Genomic DNA, 18,637 nt, shown 5'->3' with positions numbered 1-18,637 from the left:
TGTTTTCAAATATGTCTTTATAATACTCTTCTATTCTTATTTATAAGACACTTCCAATATATTTCACACATACCAAGAAAAATCTTAAAATGTACTAACTCTCTAAATATAACAATTTATACTTTTATCCACGTTTAATATATACACCTTTTGAAAAAGATAACTAACTACACTATAATAAATGAAGGACAAAATAGTACATTCACATTAAAAATTTAATGAAGTGACTTACAAATAGGACAAAAAAACTTCTCTCTCTACCCTATAAATAGGACTAGAGGAGTAAATGATAAAAAAAAAGAAAAGAAAATATATGAGATCAACAAGAGCCCATAAATGATTTAAAATTACTACTTCCGGTCCTTAATATAGATCTTGTTTGACTTTTATTTTGATCTTAAATATAAGAGTCTAATCTATTTTGTCTCTCATATTTGTGTATTTTTTTAAGGTAGTCCTTCTAATAATATTAGTTTTAACCAATATATTTGATTAGCAAGGATATTTTAGGAAAGACAATACTTGTTTATTATAAATAACTAACTTAACTTATTTTCTTAATCTTCTCAAATTAGTTAACTAGCTTTTATAATTAATTAGAACCGAAGATAGTATTATATTATGTAAATTGATAAAAAAAATTTCATTATTTAACAAAAGTCTTACACATTTTGGTAATTTTACAAATAAAAATTACTTATTCAGTCATGATCCAAACAACTTATTTTCATGAGCTAACTTTTATAAAATCCAATCCAAACAAAATTCACATCACCCAATTTAATTTTTATCCAATCTAATTTTTTTAAAAGTCAAAACAATAAATTACTTTTTTAATTGTTAATTCAAACGCATGGAAAATGACAATTGACTTATTTTTTGGGCCAACGTATTAATGACAGTTGAAGATCTCTAATTATTGAAATGTCGTTGCTGGCAAAAAACAGTTATTGAAATATCATTGGAGAACATAATGTTTATATATAGTTAAAAGCAAATTACTTTATCAGTTGATTGGCAAAAAAAAAAAAATTACTTTGTCAATTGTGAATTGTTGAACAGTCTCGTTAATTTATGCATTTTTATTTTGAATTTTAAAAAGTTTACTTGTAATTTTATAGATTGCATTTGTAGTTTAAGGAGAGTCTGAATAGATAAATAGTCTCTCATGAATATATATATATATATATATATATATATTGTTACTTGTGCATTTAACGATAACTAATTATGAATGAATGAATAAATAATCTAGTGTGAAGATATGCATCATCATTTGCATTCTTATAAATAGTTTAGATTATAAAGTAATGATTCAGCGGCTCGCTCCTGTTTTTTAACATCCATACAGGTGGACTTTTCATAAATTCACAAGTAATATTTGTAAAATTCACAACTTACTATTTTTAAATTTTATTATTGACAATGCTTAAATCCATAAATTATCTATTCCTTCACAATTTAGTTTTCATTGGTTAACATAGGAATGATTATGGTGACCTTCTCACCTTCCATCGATCAGTTTCTTCATTTGAGAACAAGGGCAATTTTATAGGGTGATTTGCTTTTTAAGTGCAAATAAAAACGATTATGCTCTTATAATGTTTCAATAATGAGAATTTTTCAACTATCATTGATATTTTTGAGGAGGCTTGCAATTGTTTTTTTATATTTATTTATGTATTTAAGATTCATTTAATCTGATTAATGATAGTTTTTGTGAGTTTGAAGCCAAAGAAAGATTCATTTAATATACTCCTCCGGTCCTTATTATAAGATCCAATTTGACTTTTTATTTGGTCCTTATTATAAGATCCAATTTGACTTTTTATTTGGTCCTAATTATAAGACCCAATCCATTTTGTCTCTTATATTTATGCATTTTTTTCCAAGATAATCCTTCTAATAATGATAGTTTTAGCCAATATACTTAATTAGCAAGGATATTTTAGGAATGACAACACTTATTTATTATAAATAACCAACTTAACTTACTTCCTTAATCTCTTCAAATAAATCAATTGGGTCTTATAATTAGGACCGGAGGAGTACTAACTTAAGACAAAGGAGGAGAGAGTTAAAAAAAAAAAAACATAGAAAATGTGGCAGCCAATAAAACATTTAAAGGCGCTCATAGAACCAGTTTAAAATCCACAGGAATCCCAACTCTGTCCTCCAATTCTACACAAAACCACTGCACCCCTTGTTTTGTCCGAATCCACCTATTCTTCTACTCCCACTTGTAAGATTTTTTTTCCCTCATCCACATTTACAAAAATACCCTTCATTCAAAACATTGTTCAACCCAAACAAATCCGCAAATATGATGAATTAATTACTGAGATATTCGCATTCTTCAAAGTTTTAGCCAACTAACTACTAAGTTTAAGAAATGGCAATCACGAAATTATTTCTGAAACGAAGGCCCATTGAATCTCCATCTCATATAAATTCTCTCCTCAACTCAGAGTGACGTTCCACAAGGAGCACGCGCCACAGGCCAGACGCACAAATCAGATACCCACCATGCAGAGTTGCCGCTACCTCATCACCCAAGCATGGGCCCCGGCGAGCCTAAAGCGGACAAACCGCCACCCCCGTTTACCATCTCATACAGTCCGGCTCCGGTCACCACCGCCGATCTCCGCCGTGGCCGCTCCAGTAAAAAATCGAAAGGCTCATTCAATGCCGCCGGAGAAGGCGGAAGTTTTCAAGTCACTGGAACGCTGGGCTTCGGAGGGGCTTCTGCCGCTGCTAAAGCCGGTGGAGCAGAGCTGGCAGCCACAGAACTTCTTGCCCGACTCATCGTTGCCGTTCGATGAATTCAAGGATCAAGTGAAGGCGCTGCGAGATCGGACGGCCGAGCTTCCGGACGAGTACTTCGTGGTGCTGGTGGGTGATATGATCACGGAGGATGCACTGCCTACATATCAGAGCATGATAAACAACCTGGATGCGGTCGGGGACGAGACCGGAGCGAGCCCGGATCCGTGGGCTGTTTGGACCCGTTCTTGGACTGCGGAGGAGAATCGGCATGGGGATTTGCTAAGAACCTATCTATATCTATCCGGCCGGGTCGATATGCTCATGGTCGAAAAAACCGTGCAATACTTGATTGGAGCCGGAATGGTGAGAACCCCCGTTTCTTCTCTTTTGCTTTTGGTGTTCCAATGAATAATTAATAATTGATCATAAGCCTTTTACTGGAATTTTAAACTGATTTATTTATTACTGAGACGGGAAAAAAAAAAAAGAAACATCCTTTTTTTTTGGTCAGGAGAAACATCTTGAAATGGCATAACCAGCCTGTGTTAATTTTATATAATACTCTTCTAATCTTAAATGTAACACTCACTTTATAGTTAAGGATGAGAGGAGTACAAAAGCTGGTTTTTCTATATTCGTTCATCTTGCGGACCTACTGTAACGTTATGTGGGGGCATTACTGCATTGCATTACTATGACATTGATGTGATTTTGTTTTAAAATAGATTGATTGAGAGAGAATAATAAATAAATGGTGAAAAATGGCAGGATCCGGGGACAGAAAACAACCCATATCTGGGATTCGTGTACACTTCGTTTCAAGAGCGAGCCACATTTGTATCGCACGGCAACACGGCTCGCTTAGCGAAGGAGGGGGGAGACCCGGTGCTGGCGCGCATATGCGGCACCATCGCAGCAGACGAGAAACGCCACGAGAATGCGTACGCGAGAATAGTCGAGAAGCTGCTGGAAGTGGACCCCACGGGAGCAATGCTGGCGATCGCAGACATGATGCACAAGAAGATAACCATGCCGGCCCATCTGATGTACGACGGGGAGGACCCACGCCTGTTCGAGCATTTCTCCGCAGTGGCGCAGCGGATGGGGGTGTACACAGCGAACGACTACGCGGACATATTGGAGTTTTTGATCGAACGATGGAGGTTGGAGAAGCTGGAAGGGCTAACGGGCGAGGGGAGGCGAGCCCGGGATTTCGTGTGCGGACTAGCACCGAGGATTAGGAAGTTGCAGGAGCGAGCCGACGAGCGAGCGCGCAAGATGGGGCCCCATGGCGTGAAATTCAGCTGGATCTTCAACAAAGAGGTGGCCTTGACCATGTGACAGCCAGATGTAGCTGGTCATTGCCACCAAGGAAAATGTGATTTGTGTGCCATAGAGAGAATGTCCTCCTCCTCTTTTTTTTTTTTTCCGACGGGATGAATGCGAAATAGTTGACACTTTTGGTGCCTTCCCTGTTGCTCTCGTTCATCGGTGTACGTATAGTGTCAGTGACAGTAGTGAGCAGGATCTAGCTAGTCTTTGCATATAGTGGCAAAAGCCGAATGCCTGGTCAATCAATAAAGACCTCAGTATGCCTATTATGTGAGTAGGCCATAATCACAGCGTTAGCATTCATGTTGTACTGTGTGACTTGTGATCTCCTCTGACCACAAAATTCGCTGCGCCATTGAATAGATCTAAAGGCTCCCAGGTCACAATAATAACGACGATGACGACGATGATATAAAGCCCCAGATCACGGTGCATCTTAATTTAGGATATCATTTAAAAACACTTGTAAACATATGTTATATAAGTTAAGATAATTATTCTCACATGTTCATTTATATTTATTAATTATAATTAAAAAATTATTTACAAACTATTCAAAAAGACTTCTCATTGACCCCAGTGGTTGAAGAAAGGAAAGCCAAATAGACGTTCACACGCTTGAATAACACGGCAACGCAGCTAACGGGGATCCCACGGAAGCAATGCAAGCCAACGGCCAGACGGCAGCACTTATTAAGCGTTCTTCATCCCACGGTGCATATGACTGGCCAGCATCCGTGGATGATGATTACGAAGCCACGAGAGCCAGCCCCCATGCAGTAAGGTCGCCAGCCTCCCCAAACTAACTTATCAACCCTCGGCTGCTTTTCGGACGAAAAAACAACTTGGTTTGATGAGATTGGTACGACCACGAGGATGTAATTACTTGTAACAATTGGCTTAGAGTTTACAATAAATTATGTTAATCAATAATGTAACTCGATTCTTTACGCAGGATTGAGGTTTTTAACCTGCCGGTTCACTATGACAAAAATCACATTGCAGAGCTAACTCGGATGTCTTAAAAATCTTCATGTTATTAAGACCCGGTGATATTCAAACTTAACCTAATAATATCCTTTCTAAAAAATAAATTTAGTATTTCATAATATATATTCATAATAATTTCAGTATACTTTACGATCTCTTCCAATTTGCTTATTTTTTCTAAAAAACATAGACTAAATTATCCTCATCTTGACTTTGAAGACGGTTGTTCCAACAGAGTGAGGAGGGGTTAACTGAAGAGCTTCAATGTATCTTCATGTACTCCAACTAGGATTTGGAAAGTACTCACTCTGACATGGGTGTGATTTATATCGTGTCTAGGAACTACTCGGTTAAATTAAATGGATATAAAATAAAACTAGACCCATTATTCACTACCGATGATAATATAAATGATCTATTGATAAAATAACAACTATAATCCGATGAGACATTCAAGTTTTGGAAAACTTTCCACCCTCCAGTATTATTATATCGTTTGACATACGCAGTAGGACAATCTAGGAAATGACACTCTTGACAAAGAATTAAACAAGCTGATGGTGGCATTTCAAGTTTGAACAAAAGAAATATGACGACTAGGAGTGGACTGTGGCGTGGGTACAGGTCACCAAAAGTTCAATCCGAGAGACAAAAATCAGTCAACTCCCCCCATTCATACTGCACATAACAGCATTCCCACAATCCCACAAGCGGATCACATGTTCAGTTTTATTCTCATTCTTGCATACGGATGATGCACCTGATTGACTGCCCTTTCAGCATATAATCAAATGCCTTGTTGATCTCTGAGAATGTCACTGTATGCGTTATGAACTTCTCCAGTTCCAGCTCCTGCCATAACAATATCATATCATATCATTTTACCCACAAAACTAATCTTGCCCTCTCAGAGGATGAAGATCCCACAGTTTATATTTAAACTCACCCCTTTCATGTACTTCTCCACAACATTAGGAAGATCAGTGCGGGGCTTATAGTTACCATAGAAAGTGCCCTTCAGAGTCCTCTCATTCAACAGATTCATTGGATGAGTTTTGAATGCATCGTCTTTGCTTGGAACACCCACAAGCACCGCCACGCCCCAGCCCTGAGAAGAAACATTTCAAGGCGCAAAAGTTAATCAAAAGCTGAATAAAATGTCGAGAGATCAACCATGGGGATTCTGAGTAAGTACATCGTGAACACATTCGAATGCTGAGATCATGGCTTGTATGCTTCCAGTACATTCAATGGCACGGTCAACTCCTCCGCTGGTCATTTCAGCAATTACCTGTTTCGCCATTAAATTTACTGCCTCAATCCTTCAATCCGACATAACCAAAAGTAGGAAAGACAGTAAACTTCATATCAAATTGTCTTTAAACTAACCTCTTGAACAGGCTTGCTGTGTTCTTTTGGGTTGACGAAGTCAGTGACCCCAAATTTTTTGGCTGCCAACATTAAGCGATACAGAGGCTACCATCAATAAGTGAATAGCAATGGCGATTTTTCGTAAACATCTAAAATGGAAAAATTCTACCTTCCTCAAATCGGCTGTTAACTAAATCCACCCCTATAATTTTTGATGCGCCAGAAATCCGTGCTCCTTCACAAGCCTAAAACTCAAAATACAAACAAGAGCAGGAATCATCATACCCTCCATTATTTGCTGAAGAATTACAATAAAACTAGAATAATTGGGAAAACAGCATACAGCAAGGCCAACAGCTCCCAGTCCAAAGACTGCAACAGTAGAGCCAGGCTTTGGTTTTGCAACGTTAATGGTAGCGCCAAGACCTACAGGCATAAATAAGAAATGACGTTGAAAAACAGAACCACCTAGCTAGTTTGCTGGTATTTACAAAATCATGGGATCTTTTAAACCTGTGCATATTCCGCAACTGAGAACACAAACTTTGTCAAGTGGAGCAGCAGGGTTGATCTTTGCAACACATCCAGCATGAACAACGGTGTACTCACTAAATGTGGAGGTTCCGACAAAGTGGTATATGGGCTGTCCATTTTTGGAGAACCTGGTCTTGCCATCGTTGAGCATGACACCCCTGTCGGTGTTAATCCTAAGAAGGTCGCACATGTTGCTCTCCTCTGACTTACAATGAGGACATTCCCCACATTCTCCTGTAAATACAGGGAGGGCATGGTCTCCCGGTTTCAGATGAGTCACACCCTCGCCAACGCTCTCCACGACTCTGTATCACATGACCATAGTTTAATTATAAGCAATCTATGACGGAAGGAGCCTACCAAATTATTTAACTGTTCTTTCTTTTCCCTCCTTTCCTGTTTCTCTAACTTGAAAGAATCTAAAGAACTGGTTACTCTTAAAATGGCATTTAGGACAAAAGGACTTGATAGAAAGCAATCTATGTCAGAAGCTCAGAATTCAAAATCAAACCAGTAGATCATACTAAGGTAAGTGAGCAGTTAAAAACCGAAAGGAAAACAATGTGAACCAGATTATACAAAAGGAAGTCTCGATCTTGGGACAACAATTACTAAAGAAACGTACCCTCCAGCTTCATGACCGAATATACGAGGAAACAATGGAGTCTGGCCCTGAAATGAGGGGGGGGGGGGGGACAAAGCAACTTCACATTAGGTTTAGAAAATGAATGAATGTGAATGGTTCTGGGCCACAGAATCGAACGACTGAAAATAGATTTCCTTGATTTCTAATACCATTCAAGAGTTGGAAGGGGGGGGGGACAAAGCAACTTCACATTAGGTTTAGAAAATGAATGAATGTGAATGGTTCTGGGCCACAGAATCGAACGACTGAAAATAGATTTCCTTGATTTCTAATACCATTCAAGAGTTGGAAGACCAAAAAGGGGATGAAATGCGGCAAATTGAAAAGGAAATATCACTGCCTAGGTCCACTAACCTAAAATATCACTAATGTTCGGTGGATCAAAGTTCCTAATATTCTAAACAGGGATGAATTTAGTTTTATAAATAAATCATTTATGGAATAGTGTTAGAAATACAAGTTAAGAATGAATTATGATAAATCACTAAAAAATTCCTCATTTTTACATAACAACGGCGACAAAGTTAAGTTTTAGAACAATATAACCTCAGGTCACCACAATCTTACATTAATTGAACAAATGCATGAGAAAATAAGAACTTAGTAATGCTACAAGTTATTATAGTACAATAGCTAAAAAGGCTTAAGTCTTCCGGAAAAACCATAGAAGAAAATGCAAGTGAAATAAATATTACCTTGGCCTCCCAGAAGTAAACATCAGTGTGGCAAAGAGAGGTAAAAAGGATCTTCAGACGCACTTCACCAGCCTGTGGCGGTGCTACCTCTACTTCCTCCATGGAAAGCGGCTTGCCAGCCTCCCATGCCACCGCAGCTACATTTTACGAATATTACATCAATTGGCAACACAACCCCATAATTTGCAAAAACAACACCGGAAAACCCAAAATCCAGAAGATGTAAAACAAATACATTCTCCGAGGCATGCATTCAGATAATTTGTTCGAATAATAGTCGACAGCCAAAACTACACGGATTCAAAAGGGTCCAATAAAAAAAATCATTTCAAATAACCATTAAAGGAAAAGGCAACCCCGATGAAGGTTGGCGAACATTCCATATTCGGGAAACATCCGAAATATAAGAAAAACTGAGCCCCACAATCGGCAATTCAAAGGTATAAGCGAAGGCGGTGAAGCCACTAGAGTGATCAAAGTTGCAGGCAATCGATATATAAGAGATTAAAGAATTCAACCCAGCCCCCATAATACAAGAGAAATGACGAGAAAGGAGGGTCTAGTAACAGACTGTGGGGGCGGAAGATCAATGGAGTGGGGAATAAAAGGATGGTGGGGATGGGCATACCTCTGCACTTGATGGCCTGACCAGCAGTGCTCGACATAGCTACAAAGGACGAAGAGAAATGAAATGATCGACGAGTGAGAGAACAGAGGAGTGAGAAAGAACAGGTTGGGGAAGAGAAAAGCAGGGAAGGGGGATATTTATAGGGAAGGAGGAGTGAAGAAAACCAACAAAGAAGGGGGTGGAAAGGACGAGAATACCAGTGGGTACGCTACAGGGTTGGGAATGGCGAATGGGAGAGAGAAGAATACCGAGTACCGTGGTGGGGTTGAAATCCGGGGGGCCGCCACGCAATTCTCCGGTTTTGTCGACTCTGACCCCACCATTTTGCCTAATATGCCATCCTCTCGGGTAACGACCAGGTTCTCTGTAGAATCACCCTCACTTTTCTCCCGCTTTTTTTAAAAGGAAAAGGAAAAAAAGGGGGGGGGGGAGATTACAGAAGCTTTATTTTAATTAACTTCAATTAGATGTATCAGAGCTCTTGACAAACAGGTCCACCCAGCAATTTTGATGCTATCCCAAATTCGAATAAGAGAAGAGACAATCTGACGTCGTGTCTGACTCTCCTGGTCATTCTTATTATCAACCAATAAAAACAGAATATTAAAAAAATATTTTAATAAAAGATCAAATATGCATATGCGGCGAATAGTAACTATTTTTAATTATAAGTAACAGAGTGCATAAATGCGTGACCATCTGACAAGTTTTCTTAGAAAAAATAGTTGAAAAGGAGGCAAAGGAAGGACCACGTGTCAAGAAGACAGCGACAATTACGTCGGTGCTTGGTGCGTCGATGTGCCCTTGAATGGTGAATCCCCGTCCGAAACTGCCGAATCTGGTTGTCGGATGCCCATAGGGAATGAAGCATGCTCACAGTTTCTTTCTTTAAAGCCCTAATCAGCTCACAGTTTCTTTCTTTAAAGCCCTAAAACCAAATCAATTCACATGCTCTTCGAAGATCCAAATGAGAATTTTTCCACGTACCGGTCATCATATAAATCTCAACTCTCTCCGTACTTATAAAGAAAATCTGGAATTGTCTAAAGATTATGAATATCAATATCAACATCAATTAATATACTACCTCCCATCCTTAATATAAAAACTAGTTGACTAATTTGAGTAGATAAAAAAATTAGTTATGTTAGTTATTTGTAATAAATAATTGTTGTTTTTCCTAAAATATCTTTATTAATCAAATATATTGGTTAGAACTATCATTATTACAAAAACTATCTTGAAATAATGGGATAAATACGAAAAATAGAATGGATTGGAATCTTATATTTAGGATTAAAATAAAAGTCAATTAAATTCTTATATTAGGAACGGGAGGTAGTATGTGGTAAAAATGAGATGATAAATCATGGTAAATGGATACTTATTTGAATAGCATTCTTTTGAACTTCCTTTCACAATGCTTTTCTTTCCTTTTCTTTCTCCCCAAACAAAAGTTAAGGTTGTAAAACTAGCCTGTAGTTCGGACATCTTCCAAAACATACGTGAAAGTGAGTCGGTCAAAATTTGATAAACAAAAAAAAAAAAACTTGTTAGAATCTAGGGGTGTTCACGGACGGATCGGGACGGGACAGGCCGTTCCGGTCCGTCCCGATGAACAGTAACGGGACAGATTTCTGTCCCGTGTCCCAGCCGTCCGGTTGTCCCGGTCCCGATCGGGACGGACGGATCCGGGACGGGACCGGGACGTCCCGAAATGATTTTTTTTTAATTTTTTTAATTTTTTTAAATTTTTTTAAATTTTTTTTAAAAAAATCTAATTTTTTTAATTATATTGTTTTGAGCTTAAATCTTATAAAAACATCTTTTTATTGTTTGGGTACTCTTAAACAAAAGCTCAAATATTACATATAATAGTCATTAAAAACTCTAAACAAAAGCTTTTAAACAATAAAAACTTGCTAAAAATTCTAATAATCAATAATCTCAAATCATTAACAAATATAAAAATTCTAAATAAATATATCCATAGTTCCATACAATAGTCTCAAGTCTTAAAAAAATATGAAAAAATGATATTATATAAAAAATTAAAAAAATTAAAAAAATTTTAAAAAATTTTAAAAAAAAGAACCGGGACGGGACCGGGACGGGACGACCCCGTCCCGTGTCCCGTCCCGTCCCGGTCCCTTTTTTGTCCCGTCCCGGTTGTCCTGTCCCGAAAAATTTCGGGACGGATCCGTCCGTCCCAATAAGACCGGGATCGGAACGGGCCGACCGGGACGGGCCGGCTTTGAACACCCCTATTAGAATCTGTCAAAATCATTTTTTAAACATTCAATAAACCAAAATTAATGTCATGTTGCGCTTTTATTTTGCTTTCTTAGGAATGCTTGAATTTGCTTTTTATTAGTAATTTTATAGTATTCAATATAAATATATTATAGCAATTATATCTCGTGTTACCTGAAAGTACTTTTTAAAGCACTCTTAGAATATTCCAAACACCTATATGTGCCTAATGATTAATAGGCTTTATTAGTCATGCGAGTCTGTACTCTATACTACCTCAATTCCTTATTATAATAGTTTGTTTGATTTTTAATTTGGTTTTAAATATAAAGTCCTAGATTCACCTTTGTCTTTCATATTTATTTTTTTTAAAGTAATCTTTGTAGTAATTATACATGTTAAATGTTTCATCAAATGGTAATTATATTCTAGCTAGTATGCATAATTAGCAAGAATATTTTAGGAAAGATAACACATATTTATAACAATAATTAATTAACTTAACTAATTTTCTTAATTTCCTCAAATTAGTCAACTAGGTCTTGCATTAAGAACCAGAGATAGTATTAGTTTAGCCAGACAATTAATAGACAATTTGAAAGTATTTCATTATTAATATAAAATTATAATATTTAAAAATGTACGAAAATATACTAAAATTAAGATGTACGTGACTGGCCTAACAAATACTACATGACATATTTTAGCATATATAACCATGCATAAACAAATATTATCTACATTATTTTTCACATATACTCTTTTGGAAATACTACTTTCAGTCTTTAATATAAAAGTTAGTTGATCAATTTGAGTATATTAAAAAAATTAATTAAGTTAGTTTTTTGTAATAAATATGCATTGTCTTTCTTAAAATATCTTTACTAATCAAGTTTATTGGTTAGAATTACTATTATTATAAGGACTATCATTAAAAAAATGAATAAATATAAGAAAAATAGTAGATTGATGCCTTATGTTTAGGACACAAATAAAAATTAAATGAGTTATTATATTAAGAACTGGAGGTAGTATTATTTTAGTTAGACCAGCTCAACTCCATTTCAATGAGCCAGTACCCTTGGCTGATACAGTGCTTAATCTGGCTTTGGCAACTTAAAAAGGGGTTAAACCACAAAGCTATCAAAGAAATTTTTATTGGGAGCACCAGGCACCTGAAAGTTTTATTGAAAATTGATTTATCCTGAAAGTTCAAAATGTAGCAATATTACTCTTTACCATTAAAAAAACCAACACAGACCGTTAAAATAGTGACATTAACCGGTAATATTTTTAACAGAAGAGGATAATATTATTATAATTTTAAACTTCTAAAGCAAATTTGTCCCCAAAAAATTTCAAGACAAATTTAGATCTTGGCCCCCCCCCCCAAAAAAAAAGAGGCTTGCAGCGAAAAATATGTGGCGAGACCAGACATATAAAAGAAAGAATGGTGGACGCGACACTCGTGGTGAAAAAGAGGGGGGAAAAAAAAAAGACGTGTGTGGGGCTTGTAATAAATTTTATTTATTCCGACGCGCATGTAATTGTTTCAAAATTCATTAGGTAATTCGACGAGACGGTGGCGGGGTGAAAATTGAACTGCTAAGTCGCAATTAGAAAGCATCCTATTTTTTACTTTAAAAACAACTCGAAGATGTATTTTTAACCATGAATCAACGAAATTAAAAGTTACTTCGAAGAGAAAAAATTAAAATAAGTTTTTAATGACTTGTTACTTTTTATTCTTCAAAATTGAACAAGAGGCGTAAGAATTAGATCATGCTTTAATGATAATTAGGTAATTCAATCAAATCACTTTTATCACGTTACGTAATTGTTTTAAGAATGACCACTTTTCCAAAAATTGTTCTGAAAATTACTCTACGTAATTGTTTTAAGAATATAAAAAATAAATAATATTCCCATATTTATTCCTCTCACGGACAAAAATAAAAAGAGATCGGGTAAAACAAACACGCAAGTACGACTAAGGAGTGTTTAGATTATCCAAGAATTGTTTTTAGAAAGCATTCTTTTTATAAATTGAGACAAATTTTTCACATATTTATTTTACATACTGTAAAAATATTTTTAAAACTATAATTTTATTTCTACCTAAATATCTTTTAAAAGTTGGCGGGCTCAGAATGGGATGATGGATCGAATGGGAATGTGCCGGATCAGAATTAGAAGGTTGTGGTCCGAAGACAAACCTTTGGGCTCTGTGGCGGATATATTTTTGCCCTATTCCCTGTGCCAACTGCCATGTCATACGTGGATGTGTATAAAATACTATTTCCAATCTAAAATATAAAAACTAGTTGACTAATTTGAGAAGATTAAGAAAATAAATTAGTTAGTTAGTTGTAATAAATAGATGTTGTCTTTCCTAAAATATCTTTACTAATCAAATGTGTTAGCTAAATCTACAATTATTAGAAAGATTACCTAGAGAAAAAATGTATAAATATGAGAGACAAAGTAAATTGAAATCTTATTTAAGATTAAAATAAAAATCAAATGATATCTTATATTAAGGACAAGAGGTAGTATAAAATTTATAATAACTCTACTGTTTATTATTCGCAAACATAAATAGAGAGTTCATATATTTAATGGACCTTCCCAATTGGATGAGAACCCCCACCTGTAAAAAGTAAAACCCATTACTCTCCATACAATGCGTAGAGAAATTTGTACGGTTTTATCCACAGTTAAAGTTGTTTGAAAAACACAGGGAAAGTACACACACATATGTATAAAGATGATGATATTGAGACAATTAACATAAATCTCTGCACCAATACGCCCCTTAGCCAGTTGAATTTTCGTTTGGTAATCTGTTGAAACCTAATTAAGTTTTAGATGTATACAAACACTCATTCAAGTCTCCGATCCCGTCAGTAGTGAAATGGACTCGTCTGAATCACACACAATCAATTACAATATTCGTATCGGATATGATTTGCAGAACACTATTTTGACTGGGACTGCCATTAATTTTCTCTTATTTTTACCAGCGGAGTGCCATTAATTTAGACTGTGGGTTCTCTTCGAATAAAATAGTCCTTAACTTATCCTTGTATGCATATATGGAAAGAAGCCAGGTACGTACAGAAGTTTGGTTTTTGATTGGGCCAGTCATGGATGGTTATTTGTTGTGTTATGAATTTTGGTGAAAACATGTGGATTGCAGTGGGAAGAGCAAAATGTAGAAACCTGCGAGCAGAAAGCAGGTGTGGTTCTATAATAATGAATAATGATGATACATCTTTCCCTTTCGGCTGCCACTAGGATATGTATTGCCCCCTTGAAAATGCAGGAAAACTTAAGCTGCGGCATGCGTGCGTCATCTTGTCACATCCTCAAAGCCCTTTTAGGCCTTTTCAAGCCTACTGTTTCACCCAGCTGAGGTCAACCTTCTCCGCCGGTGGTTACTACCATAATGGAAACCCTCCATTTCTGTCTTCTTAAACCCCGAAATCATGGCCCATAATTAACTAGTGACTGTCGGTGTCGCCAGACACAATTATAGAGCGACCTGTAAAGCCTTTTGGGTATTACTTTCCACAGCTCCCAGCTAGCTACTCTCCTAGGCTTATTATGCTTTTCTGCTCCTTTATTCCCTGTCCATCCACCCAAACACGATAAATGCACGCTAGTTATGTCTTTTCTTCCAGCTCTAGTTTGTGTCCTTTCCAGAATCAGAGGCCGAGAACGATGTAGTATAACAGCGTTACGGGCAAGGAAACTAGCATGCCAAAGATGACCCTGCAGATCAATTATGATTTGCGAATTAATACAGTTGCAAGCACACAATATAATTAGGCTTTGCGACTTAAATTGGAAATCGACCAGCAGTACCATGGCCCTATATAGTTTTATAATGATGAACGTAAAAGAGCTTGCACGCTGTCATGAGAAAACCCTAGTAAGTTTTGAGCAGTGGGAACTTTTACATCCCGATGATAGATGTACAAGTAAGTGAATGCAGGACATTGATCACAAGAAATTCATCAACAAAAGGGAAATGGGCTTTCATGCTTTTTCGAGTTCATAATTGAGTGTTTCCGAATTATTTGCGTTCTATTTGTCAATGATAATGACATGCGCGCTTCACACAGATTCGGTATCCCAGAGCCGATTCACAATCATTTCACATTCCATGGAAGGATACCAAGAGTTTGAGAAAACTGGGAGTCTCTCTCATAATAAACTTGCGCCCCACCCCAGCTGCATATGCATACATGCATCCAAAATTCCAAATCCATATCATCATCGACAATTCTCCCTTAGTGAGAGTATGATTTAGGAAAATAAGAGTCATGTGTCAGTGACACAGGTGTGTATATATATGTATAAACTCACCCAGTGCTCAAGATATCAGGGTGGAGCCCATATTCTCTAGCAAACACAAATGGCACGATGCCTTGAGGCAGAGCAGCCTGAGGAGAAAGTGAAGGCAAGGTAAATAAGAGATTAGGAGGAAAGAGGATGGCATCTAGTGATCAGGAAAATCAAGGATGACCTGCACAATAGCAGTATGGAGTTTGGGTCCTGTCAATCCGACCGCAATGGAAGCGGCAGACATTACCAGCGGCCCTGCGATGAAGCGGATTGCCATTGCCATGGCTGCTCTTTTTGAGCCGCACGCTATCACCCTCGGCTGAAGCGCCATGAACAGCCCTGCAAAACCCATCCACAAAATCACATCTTCACCCGTCCCTCTCTACATGGATGTATTTATGATTCATGATCGTTTTGGTAATCAAGTTACCTAGGCTGAACATGGCCATCCCGAGGCCCGCATCCGAAATTATTTTGATGGAGGATTTGACCAGACTTGGCATGTCCACGTTCCATCTGTAATTTATATAACCAAAAATGTAGTCATTTAATTAAATAAGAGAGGCATATTTAGCATGCACGCATGCTTGCCTTTTGTTTTATATATTTATTTCTATTAGGTCTCACATACTTGAAGGAGATGAGAGACCAAAGAAGGCCCAGCGCACTAGAATATGTATTAGGGTTTCGGGAGAGTTTCCTCCCAACCACCACCATTATAAGTCTCATCATCACCACCGCCCCTGGCATTGCCTGGGCTTCTTTGGCCCCACCCGCTTCTTCCGCCGTCGGCATTTTGCTGCAGTCCCTGAAACTTATCTCCTTCTCTGAAATATACATATCATGTCAATACTAGTGTATAATTAAAACAAAGCTGTGAAATCTTCTGCCATATTGCTGTTCGTAAATAAATTAATGAATTGAGGAAGATTTGGGCGCTTTATGAGTAGAATGAAATTCTGGTTTCTTATGATTCGATGCTATAATGGCATGGAAATTCTACGCCATTCACCCCGCCTTTAGTGGAATAAAATCCTTTACCTCCATCATATCACACGTGCTCCTTCCCAATCATGACTACCATCCATTGTGCTCCTGACTCACCCAAAGTGCCAAATTAGCTTTCGCAACCAAAACTAAATTATTCTACCCCCATATATTGCTGACCATCACTTTATAAAATTTCTCCATTTTTTCCATTTCAATGTCATTGTTTCGACTTTAGACACGCGAGGGTGGGAGGGACCACCTGTTCGTCCACTGCCTAGTGCTTTGTAACTCTACTATAGAGGATATTCAACCAAGTCCCGCAGTACACCTTAAAAAATCCATGTGGATTCAATTTTTGACATGTTTCGGATCGATCTATTGGATTTAGACGAGACGGCCAACAAGACCGGTATTGTTCTTCCCATTACCAGATAACGACTACGTATAACGCTTATAGACAACTTTACGTGTACAAGAACTGCCCATACCTGAAGCCGATCCAGTAATGTCTTTGCATCCTTGTCTATCTCCGTCCTGATGCTTTCCTGGCGGCGACTCGCACACCACCCTCGCCCCTGGAAATGCCATCGGTGACTGCCGGCACATCCTCCCACTGGAAATCGGGGACCTTGCCCATACCGGCGTGCTCATCGTCGTTGCGGCCTCCAATTCGTTAAAATTTGACCGCCGTGGCGTCGGCTGGAGGGAGTACGCATCCGACGACGCGTACCCGGACAACTGAGGGCTGGCGGACAGGTACCCGAATCCCAGATCGCCATGGCCAAACACGATATCATGACCAACTCCAGCCGCCGTTGCCTCAGAAGCAGCTCCGTGAAACTCATGCAGCTGAAGTGGCGTGTTGATGGAGAAGATATCGGCATTGGACAGGTTGGAGGGTCTGGGCGTGAGGCCTATGGACGAAGACAATACGGAGTCAGGGGCTGACGATGTGGACCGTCGAATCCTCACACGGATACGCCCATGGTTGTCGGTTTCGGAATCCGTTCGAAGGGGCACGTCGCGCCCATCGAGGGATATGACGTCACCGTCGATCTCGAATTGGGTTATAGAAGCAGCAGTAGGGCCAGGAAAGTGGGTGTGGATCAAATGGGTTGCAGCTCTGTATTCAAACAGAAACAGCAGGAGAGTGTACCTGAAAGGCATTCCACAGTATTTTAATACAGCGCATGTATGGAACTTGGACCGCTTTGCTATTATTTGTGTGACTGTTGCACTAACAGATGATGAGCTATGTGGTCTATACTTTAAACAAAATAAAGAGAATAAAAAACGTACCATATGATGCACTGAAGCACGACAAGCTGAACCATGAGGGACTGGGTGAAGGGACCGTACATGGCTTGGAGCAAAGGGATGCCCATGACGAGAGTGTTGGGCAAAGTGGCCAGGGAGAAGAGGGTGATGAGCCAATCCAAGGTGCCGGAGGAGAAGAAGATGGCCCAGAGAGAGAGGAAGAGGAGGACGAGGAGCTTGGAGATGGTGTCGGCAATAATGAATTTGGAGTCCATTTGGTAGGGGTTGTTGTCGGAGATGAAATGGAAGGAGAGGACGGGGACGGCGAAGACAGCGACGAAGCGATTGATGCCAGAACATTGGTCGGGGGTGAATATCTTGCACCATTTAACAGAAGCATAGGCCAAGAGCATTGCCGAGTATAGAGGAACCATTGCGCACATGACGTGGTAGAAATCATCTGCTGTTATCATCCTTTCGGCTTCGCTGGAGAAGGACGACGACGACGATGTGACTTCAGCTGTGAGTGAGGAAAGTGAACGAAATATAAAGAGCTTGCTGGCGTGAGCTTAGCTGTGAGGGGTTAAAGAATACTGCTAGGTTTCTTTTAGGAAAGCTAAAAGGGTGAAAAAGTAATGTGTAGTAATCGAAAAGTTAGATACGAAAATAAATTTCAACTTATGCAAAAGGGCATCACTATGAATAGGAGTAAAATTCTCCTTTCCATCATAAAAAACACACGCTCTCGTATTTTATCTTCTTCTTCGTTTGTATCTAAATAGAATTTTTAAAATCTGTTTTCACTCTGCCAATAAATTTTATTTC

General features: G+C 38.2%; 3 protein-coding genes across 3 annotated transcripts; 1 reads left to right on the top strand and 2 right to left on the bottom strand.

Annotated features, from left to right (window-relative positions):
* The first annotated feature begins 2,482 nt into the window (after positions 1–2,482).
* Positions 2,483–4,406, top strand: LOC114716745 (stearoyl-[acyl-carrier-protein] 9-desaturase 6, chloroplastic). Its single transcript, XM_028901793.1, has 2 exons — positions 2,483–3,129; positions 3,535–4,406. The coding sequence occupies exons 1-2, from the start codon at positions 2,527–2,529 to the stop codon at positions 4,105–4,107; spliced, it is 1,176 nt and encodes a 391-aa protein (XP_028757626.1). The 5' UTR covers positions 2,483–2,526; the 3' UTR covers positions 4,108–4,406.
* Positions 4,407–5,549: 1,143 nt separating this feature from the next.
* Positions 5,550–9,085, bottom strand: LOC114716746 (alcohol dehydrogenase 1). The gene is made up of 10 exons (XM_028901794.1): positions 8,963–9,085; positions 8,335–8,471; positions 7,619–7,665; positions 6,973–7,298; positions 6,803–6,885; positions 6,629–6,704; positions 6,478–6,539; positions 6,284–6,379; positions 6,035–6,196; positions 5,550–5,940 (listed from the first exon to the last, which is right to left on the bottom strand). The coding sequence occupies exons 1-10, from the start codon at positions 8,997–8,999 to the stop codon at positions 5,824–5,826; spliced, it is 1,143 nt and encodes a 380-aa protein (XP_028757627.1). The 5' UTR covers positions 9,000–9,085; the 3' UTR covers positions 5,550–5,823.
* Positions 9,086–14,408: 5,323 nt separating this feature from the next.
* Positions 14,409–18,387, bottom strand: LOC114716744 (auxin efflux carrier component 6-like). The gene is made up of 7 exons (XM_028901792.1): positions 17,855–18,387; positions 17,044–17,711; positions 16,197–16,392; positions 15,996–16,081; positions 15,747–15,904; positions 15,587–15,663; positions 14,409–14,989 (listed from the first exon to the last, which is right to left on the bottom strand). The coding sequence occupies exons 1-7, from the start codon at positions 18,283–18,285 to the stop codon at positions 14,923–14,925; spliced, it is 1,683 nt and encodes a 560-aa protein (XP_028757625.1). The 5' UTR covers positions 18,286–18,387; the 3' UTR covers positions 14,409–14,922.
* Between the last annotated feature and the right edge of the window lie 250 nt (positions 18,388–18,637).

Source organism: Neltuma alba, unplaced genomic scaffold, assembly GCF_004799145.2.
Source record: "Neltuma alba isolate B1F8T4 unplaced genomic scaffold, ASM479914v2 tig00011687_pilon, whole genome shotgun sequence".
Classification (NCBI taxonomy): Eukaryota; Viridiplantae; Streptophyta; class Magnoliopsida; order Fabales; family Fabaceae; genus Neltuma; species Neltuma alba.
This window is presented reverse-complemented; position numbering and strand designations above follow the sequence as displayed.